Here is an 8911-nt window from a genome sequence, read left to right as displayed (position 1 = left end):
AGTGGCGGGTGACTGTGAAGTCATGCGTGAAGCTTTGCGTTCACCATCTGATGTTGAAAACAGAGCCCTTCACGAGCTGAATCTGAGACTCGAGCGTGTGCTGGGAGGTAACACAGGAAGGAAATTCCTGCTTCCGAGCTCGTTTGTGTTGGACGGCAGTGATGCGGCTCGGGGAGGGAAGTCTCCGGTGGGACCCGAGCCCGCTGTAAGTGCTCTTTGCTTGGTTTTCCTGCGGCAGAGGCGAGAGAGAGACTTTCACAGTCTGCTGGACTCTTTAATGGACGTGAAGATCGATGTGAGGATGCTTTCAGTCAGACCGGGAGATGTTGTCTTGCTCCGAGGAGTTCTATTAGATGTGGTAGGAGAGGAGGCGGTGATGGACGGAGGTGGATGTGGGGGTTTACAAAGTTACAGGTCGCCGTGGAGACAAACATGGTAAATGGCCTGTATTTGTACAGCGCTTTACTAGTCCCTAAGGACCCCAAAGCACTTTACACATCCAGTCATCCACCCATTCACACACTGGTGATGGCAGCTACATTGTAGCCACAGCCAGCAGAGGCGAGGCTGCCGGACACTGGCGCCACCGGGCCCTCTGACCACCACCAGTAGGCAACGGCTGAAGCGTCTTGCCCAAGGACACAACGACCGAGACTGTCCAAGCCGGGGCTCGAACCGGCAACCTTCCGATTACAAGACGAACTCCCAACTCTTGAGCCACGATCGCCCCAACATGTGCAATACAAACAAATCTTAGGCTGTTTCCCCCATAATCTCTTTAACCCCTCATAATTACAGCAGCTCACGGCATCTGCAACATGATCAGTGTCATGGAGTGATTCCACACTCTGTAAATACTCTTAATATCAGCCAGTTTTCAGTCTGCAGCCAACATCTAATCTAACATCTGCAGGAAGTCTTCTGATGTCCGAGCATTACAGCTGTTTTTATTTATTTATTTGAGAGAGATTGAATCTGACTTTTTCGTCTTGTTTTCACATCCTCCATGAGACAGTTTATTTACAGTGGAGTTCATAATTCTGCAGAAAGTCGCCCGCGTCAGGAAAAGCGAGAGCTTTTGTTCCCCACGTTATTCAGATTCACTTCTACAAAGAAGCCAGACAAACAGACGCTGCTGTGAAATTCAGGGGAGACAGAAAAATCCCTCTGGAAACAAGAAAAAGTACAGACGACGAAGAAACAAACGAGCCAGAAACTGAGAAAGGAGAAGCTCGTCAGTGCCTGGACTTCACCTTCCTGCCTTTGAATGTGAGCTTGTTCTTTTTCTTGTTTTTATTCCCACACTTTTAAAGAAAGTGATCTGGATCAGCAGACCTCAGAGGTTTCATGACGTTTGGCTTCATAAACATTAACGAGGCTTCAGCGACCTGCAGGGCTGAGATTTATTTAAGGCTTAAAGTTTGCATTGCAAAGGGCGTGGCCTCTCTGAGTGACTCTGTTTGTGCTGTCCAAGCATTTTAATGTAATTATTATTGTAATGTACTAACAAGCAGTGACATTCAGGGATCTCTGCACTGATCAGCAGGAGTCAGTGTCTGCACCCTTTGTCCAGATGTGGTCACTCAAGTCCAAAACACTCGCAGTAAAGCTTCAAAGTGCAAAAACCAGTGGGTGACGTCACATGAGCGTCACCCACCCGTCGCCTACTGGTGGTGGTCAGAGGGCCCAGTGTCCTCTTTCATATACAGTCTATGTATATTGGGGGGCGACCGTGGCTCAGGGGGTTGGGAAGCACATCTGTAACCAGAAGGTTGCCGGTTCGATCCCCGGGCTCTCTGTCCTGGTCGTTGTGTCCTTGGGCAAGACACTTTACCTTTCTGCCTACTGGTGTTGGCCAGAGGGGCCGATGGCGCGACATGGCAGCCTGGCTTCTGTCAGTCTGCCCCAGAGCAGCTGTGGCTACACCTGTAGCCTCCACCAGTGTGTGAATGTGAGAGTGAATGAATAGTGGCATTGTAAAGCGCTCTATAAATGCAATCCATTATTATTATTCTGTGTCGACAGTCCGTGGTTCCTGCGGTCGCGCAGGAGGCTTAGAGATGATCTGACCTCAGCGACACTTCCTGAGTTCAGGGTCTCAGGTCAAACTGAGAAAAGCAAAGTGCATTTTGTAGCTTCTGCTCGTTCTGAAGCAGGAGGAATAACCAGGTTTTTCAGTCACTTGGTGCAGACCGAGTCACTCAAACCCGACGACAGCCCGAGGCTTCAGACTCGGGGTTTTACCCTCCATGCTTCTTGCGTTGGTTTTTCATAATAAATGAAAAAAAAAGTGCACATCCGCTCTTACTCTAGAAGAAAGGCCAGGCTGTTTCAAATATATATATCTTTTATTGATATGTTTATTTTACTGCAGGTTTATGTGAATCTGCTCTGAATACAGCAGCTGTCTGTTCTATTGAACACCACCTAGAAACATTTATTCACTGTGGGGACAAAATAACTGACGTTGAGGCGTCAGACTTTCTTTTATTCACATCACTGCAGTTTAATCTAATAGCAGGCACACAGGCTGGACAGGAATCAACCCCCAGCCCTCTCGGGGTGACTGGGGATCGCTCGGTCCACCTCCAGGATCCAAGGACAGAAACTACAAAAAGGCAACAGTCACGTTTTCTCAGATGTCTTTAAATTGAAGCACGTCACACAGCTGCAAGCGAGAAGGCGACGAGGCGATGGTTAAACTGCAAACTGCTCCTTTAGCAGCTCACATCAACCTTCCTCTGAATCTTCATCGCTTTAGTCTCCCAGCGTTTCTTTGGTGTCACGTTACAAACGATCGGCGCACATTCCTGCTGTCTCTGCTCTCAAGGCGGGTTCAGAAAATAAAAAAAACACGAGCCAGCAAAATTAAACACAGTCAGCAGGTGTAGAAACATGCGGGCGAAGGCGAGAGAGGTGTGGCGAACATTTAAGAAAAGAACAAAAACCTCAGATTTTCACAATAAAGTCAAAGTACACACGTACATAAAAAGCACTAAAATAAAACCTGCAAAGCTGAAAAGACCGACGCCATCAGAGCAGCGTTTGTACAGTAGAAACCTTAAAAAAACAAAAGCTCACTGACATTACGTAACAGCATAAAGTCCTGATCCTTTATTGTGACATTTGGAAAATAAAGGCTGAAGCTCTGAGATCAAAGTGATGACGGCCAAAAGCCTCGTCTTACTTTATTCCTGTGAATACGTGAAAGTTAGGATGGAGACATTTTCAGAATAAAGTCAGCACAGTTAGCAGCGTTACAGCTTTATTCGCAGTCGCTCTTCCTGACAGCGGCGTTTCCTGCACAGTGACGCTGCATATGCGGCATCAGTGAGGCAGGAAGTCACGCATGGATCACAACGCACCGGACCGCTGCTCTGTGCCCACTCTGTGCCAGGAGGAGCCGTCGTCAGCCGCCTCTCCTCTGACTGTGGCGGAGCTCAGCTGGTGATTGCACTTCCTGTACACCTGCTGCAGGGTGTGATTGGTCGCTCGTCCAGCTCACTGTGTATCCCAGGAGAGGGAGGAGCACAGAGTCATCGCCAGCTGCGGACGCAGAGACGGTGTCTGTAGGGAAACACGAGCTGGGCTCGGGTCAGCAGCAGTGCAGCTTTCAAAATAAGAGCGAGGATGTTGTCCAATAGCGACTCGAGCCTGTGTGTGGGAATCTTCATAAAAATATTCCGAGCAAAGTGGAAAAATCTGTTTTCTCTGTAACAGAAAATAAAACGTAGCAAATCTGTGACTCATCTCCTGCTGCCCACTCGAACATTCATCCAAGTCTTTGTTGATCAGAAGATCCTGGAGCAGGCAGGAAGTCTGTCCGGGCGCATACGCGTTTATTTAAAAAAACAAAGTTTCACTAAAAACAATGTCTTAAAAAAAACAACCGAAACGTCTGCAGATGGGCCGCGGACCACAGTTTGGAAACCACTAATCATAGGTCGGTGCGAGGGTCTTTAAGCAAGGCACTGAATGAACGTGACGTCACCCAAACATCCACATTAACCGCTGCCGAGGTGCTGCTGAGCAAGGCACTGAACTCCAGAGATACAGCAGCGCTCATTAATACTCGTGAGGATGAAATCCGGTGACAGCGAGTCTCCATCATCTCCATCATCTCCACCTTCAGCTGCTCTGTGATCAGTCAAAGGTCACCCGGGGGGTCAGAGCGGAGGAGAGGACTCCACCTTCAGAGGGACGGCGGGTCGCAGCGGAGGAAGAGGAGGCCGTCTGCACAGAGGAGAGAAGACGTTACTGCTCACGGCTCACTTTTACATTAAGGCTAACATCAGAGACGGCCTTCGGCGGAGCAAACAGCTCCTGCACACGTTTCAAATTCAGTTTCAACACGTTTACATCTTCAAACCGTTTCAGGCCTAAAAATCTCCCGCCCAAAACTGGCGCCTGTGACTCTGGTTTCTCAGGTTTTATTGTTTATGCTTGACGCTGTTTTAGTTTCATGTGCTGAGAGGTGTGATGCTGAATCAAATTTGCAGAGATTCCTGCGAGTTCAGCGCCTCCGCCCTGCTGCATACCCGCCACAGGAAGCCGCCACCCTCACTCGCACGTTTTCACGCCCTGGCATTTGTGCAACACTTTACAAAAAGAGCAGCTTCCTGTTAAAAAGTCACAACTGTACATGTTGAACGATTAGCTCCACTCTTCGTCTGTTGGACGAGCGGATTGGCTCAAACACAGCTGCAATTTCACTCATGATGCAAACATGTCCTCGTGTCTCTTCCTGTCAGATTACAGGAAACCTTGAGGAAGTACACTTACGTCATCGTCTTAGATCAGAAAGCTTTAAGAAAGAGACAAAAAGCTGTCGGGTGTACCTGTTGGGTCCGGCAGCAGCAGGTGCGACTGCCCCGTGTGGCGGCGGTTTACTGTTGGAGTTGTAGACTGGGTGTGGCGGAAGGTAGGGGTTGGACGGCATGGCTGGAGGGCGGGGCTTTTTTGGGACTAGAGGTTTGAGTGGAACAGAAACCTGCAGAAAGAAACAAATGAGTGTCACCTGTAACTGCTCGGCTGGCTCAAAGGAAATGTGACATCACGGAGAAGCTTGGAGGATTTTTTAAATCAAAACGGCTGATTGGTTTCCTCTTTACGAATGAATCAGCTGCAGCTTTGAAACTTACCAAGTCTGAAATGATAAAACAGGTGATTCTATCCAATCAGGAGCCTGCATGCCCAACACTCACCTGCGTTCCTGAACGCCTCATTAATGTTGGGCATGATTCCAGCCAACCAATCACATCACACCCTCACACAGCCAGTCTGACCATCAGCTCTCAGTAATCACAGTGATTGATCCATCTCATCACCATTTCAGCTCCTAGCACTACTATATGCTCTCTATGTACTAGCAGCATGCAGGTAGGGCGTACCTGTCCAGGTGTGATGGGGTCAGGGGGGAGAGGCTTGTTGGGCGGAGCTGGTCGACTCACCAGCTGCTGGAGGGTTAGCGAGGAAGAAGAGAGGAAGAAGAGTGAAGCTTCAGCAACAAAGACGAGGAAACGTGAGGAGGAAACAGAGCACAGCAGGTGGCGAGGACTCGAGGTCGTTGAGCTTTATTTTGAAATTCTCTGTTGACTGACGTGAAACCGAGAGGTCTGACTCACTAATGAGATGTTATTTCATATCAGACTGATAGCGCAGCATGCAGGCAGGAAAGACATGGGTCAGACAAACTAGGCAGATGTTTCACCTGCTGATTGGCACCAACAGTTTCCTGGAACTTCAGATTAACTTGACCACCTGCTGCATTAGGGGAGGTGTGAGGGGGTATTTCTATTTCTTATTTGTGTTTTTCGATTTAAATATTTTAGAGTTTTATGACTCGACTGGAGCGGCGGGACCTGAAAATGAAGCACCAGCAGCTGCAGTTCCTCTGACATCCAGCAGAGGCAGCAGTGAGTCAGTCCAGGGTGAATTCTGCTAATTTGTATTTAAGGATTAAAGTTTGCACTTTTAGGGGCGTGGCCTCTTTGACTGACAGGTATCTGCTAGCTTCACCTGAACTGGACCTCTGGACCGTGTTTGTGCTGCTGGCGCCTTTTTATTGACATCATCCAACCAATAACATGGCTGCTGTGAGGTCACTGTACTAACAGACCAAGAAGGCGGAGCTCCAGTTTTGCTGAGTGGGGTTCTGTTTTAACTTCAGCGCTACATCAGCAGTGACAACACGTTCCAACAGACGACACACACACGTACTGCAGACAAACGGGACGGACAGTAACACTACACACTACAGGTAGCGTACCTGGTTGGAGGGGGCGGGGGGGTCAGGGGGCAGAGGCTTGGTGGGGGGGGCCGGTCGCTGTTTGACCAACTGAAGCAGCAGAAATAAAAAGTCAGAAGAACATCGAGTCAGTGTTTGGAGGTGGAGACGAGGCCGAGCTGAGTCAGCGAGGAAGAGTTCAACATTTTAGGGAATCCTCAAAATTCCTCGTTAAGGCTGCTCTGCAGGTGAGCATCCACCTGAGCTGACGAAGTCAGCTTCTGTACTTCAGCTATGAAAATTAATAACGTGCTCCTAATTATGTGGCATTTGTGGCGGCTCACACCCAAAACACTTTCGTGCTAGCAAACAAACACTGAAGTCGTTCGCAGTCCTGGAGAGTTATTGATCGACTCCTCAGAAAACAACACGCCGTGTTTGGCTGCACTTCTGCTGGGAAGCTTTCGCTGCTGCAGGAAAGGAGGGAGAAGCAGCAGCAGATTGCAGCGCGTTTGGTTTGTCCAGGATCCACTTCAGCTGAACACCTCATCAAGCCAACACATCTACCTGTGCAGGTGTGTGAGGGCCTGAAACCGGGCATGAAGAGCGCCTTCTCAAGCCTTTGCTGTTTGGAAATGCAGCTGACCGCCATCCTCCGGCTGCTCAATTAGTGTCATGTTTAAGGAAAAGTAGACGAGTCCACACGCACCAGCACGCCTCACTCTCCTCACGTAGCCGGTGCTTCCTGTCGCTGCTGCTCGTTGTGTTCACTGATGCCGTCTTTGGTTTATTTTCCCTGCTGACCGTCTCTTACAGAGTCCCGCCCAGAGCGACACGTTAGACGACCTCAGCTGATTTTATTTCTGAGGTCTCGGGGACGCAGAGAATCTGAGGATCTTTTAAAATGCTGAACTTTTCCTGCTTTTCCACTGAACACTTAAATCTGCACGAATGATTCGCTACGACTAAGACGACACGACTCACACACATCATGCATCACGACGACACGCAGACACACTCAGGACACCTGAACACGCACACACCTAGAGGGGAGCGGTTACCTGCGGTGGAGGTTTTAGAGCAGGGTCTGGGGGGAGTGGCTTAGTGGGAGGAGCAGGTCTGTCATGAACCTGATTGGAGAGGAAACAGGAAGCAGAAGCAGAGTGACAGCTGACAGACTCAGAGGTCAGAGGCCAAACGGGCAGGTGTGTTAATGTCAGACAGAAGAGGAAAAGGTGCTGGAGCGTGCCACTTCCTCTGAGCCGTCGGCGACGTTTCACTTCATGTTTCTGCGAAGCCTCGCTCGCTTCTGCTCGAGTCTCAGTATTAATTTTACTCACTGCAGACAGGAAGTTTACTCAGAACGGAGCAGGGCGAAGGAAGCGGCGCCACAGCGCACACAGTCATATATGCTCAAAGTAACACCGTCTGTGATGTCATTCGATACAAGAAGAGAAATATGGAAATATATTTTGGGAGCTTACAAGAAACCTTTTCAAGAGATTAAGGGCGATGCCTTTGAAAGAGTCTAATATTTAGCAGGATGAGGTTTAGAAGAACTGGGTGCGTTTTAAAGGAAACGTAGGAGGTGTTCGTGGATTAAAATAAAGAAAAACCCCAAACCACGAGTGGTAGACCTCACTCACAGAAAATCAACAAAACCTCCACAGTTCGCTTCAAATCTTTACTATTAAAAAGACCGATTTCAAAAATACAAAATTCGCTCTCCACACACACATCTTAATTCCCTTAATGCTCGCTCAGGCGGTTTGCCATGGCGTGCTGCACCTCTCCAGCTGCAAACAGTCAGTGTCGGCGTGTCTGTGCGGTTACTCTGGTTACCTCTTTTTGGGGCGGGGTCAGCGGGATGTCCGTCTGAGGGTTCAGGTGGTATCTGAGAGGTCGGACCTGCTCTCCGTTCCTGCCGTCCACTCGCTCCATCGCCGGAGTCCTGGACGAGAAGGTGAGTAAATCAAAGAGACACGGGCAGCTCAGGTGTGGACTCGTCCTCAGAATCTCTGTGATGCTCTTATTTTATTACAGTTTGTATGTTTTAGAACAGCTGATCTAAAGTCACCGCACCTACAGGCCACAAACACAACACCAGCCGCACCAGTTCAAGCTGCTGCAGGTTTGTGGAGGGTGGACACGAGGAGCTCGGGGTTTTTTACATGTGTTTAATCACCTGAGCCGCTCTACAGGCTGGACACTACACCATCACTCTGCTTTGTGTTTGATTCCTGGCTGTGAAAATCAAAGCTCTGTGTTTACGCAGGCTTTCCCATATATGAGAAGTTTCATTTAAAAAGTCTGTTTACTGAGCAGCTCCAGCTGTGCAGCATCATAGACAACCAGACGTTTCATTGGGTGTTTGTTTTAATGAAGGTGATTTTGGCCAAATTTAACAGCACAACTTTCGTTTTTTAGATCTATAAATCATCACTAGAACAAACATTACGAGGCCCTGCTGCTCAGTTTGCTGACTGGAAAAACAGATTTTTGAGACATTTTTCACGTCAGTGCTGAGGAAAAGAAACAGCTGATTGTGAGGAGTCAGGTGGGAAGGATCCAGGTAAGACTTAAAGCTGCGCCAGGAAAGCGCGTCCTGAGACGTGCTTGAAGGAGCCTCAAACTCTGACTTTGTTTAGTTTCTGCAGGAGGAGACGTGGACCCGCACAGCTTTAA

The 8911-nt window shown here is 48.8% G+C and overlaps 1 protein-coding gene across 6 annotated transcripts in view; it reads right to left on the bottom strand.

Moving 5' to 3' along the window:
- Positions 1-3633: 3633 nt before the first annotated feature.
- Positions 3634-8911, bottom strand: part of adam15 (ADAM metallopeptidase domain 15) — a 29100-nt gene continuing 23822 nt past the window's right edge. The window contains exons 20-25 of one of the 6 annotated variants that reach the window (XM_080896450.1): positions 8069-8177; positions 7288-7356; positions 6269-6337; positions 5391-5456; positions 4839-4990; positions 3634-4233 (exon numbers count right to left, since the gene is read on the bottom strand). In XM_080896450.1, the coding sequence (XP_080752576.1) occupies positions 4167-4233; positions 4839-4990; positions 5391-5456; positions 6269-6337; positions 7288-7356; positions 8069-8177 (532 nt within the window). In that variant the 3' untranslated portion in view covers positions 3634-4166. The remainder of the gene's footprint in view (positions 4234-4838; positions 4991-5390; positions 5457-6268; positions 6338-7287; positions 7357-8068; positions 8178-8911) is intronic. The other 5 variants (XM_080896451.1, XM_080896452.1, XM_080896453.1 and 2 more) reach the window with 5 other exon arrangements.

This window comes from Rhamphochromis sp. 'chilingali' (assembly GCF_963969265.1).
Source record: "Rhamphochromis sp. 'chilingali' genome assembly, chromosome: 11".
NCBI lineage: Eukaryota > Metazoa > Chordata > Actinopteri > Cichliformes > Cichlidae > Rhamphochromis > Rhamphochromis sp. 'chilingali'.
This window is presented reverse-complemented; position numbering and strand designations above follow the sequence as displayed.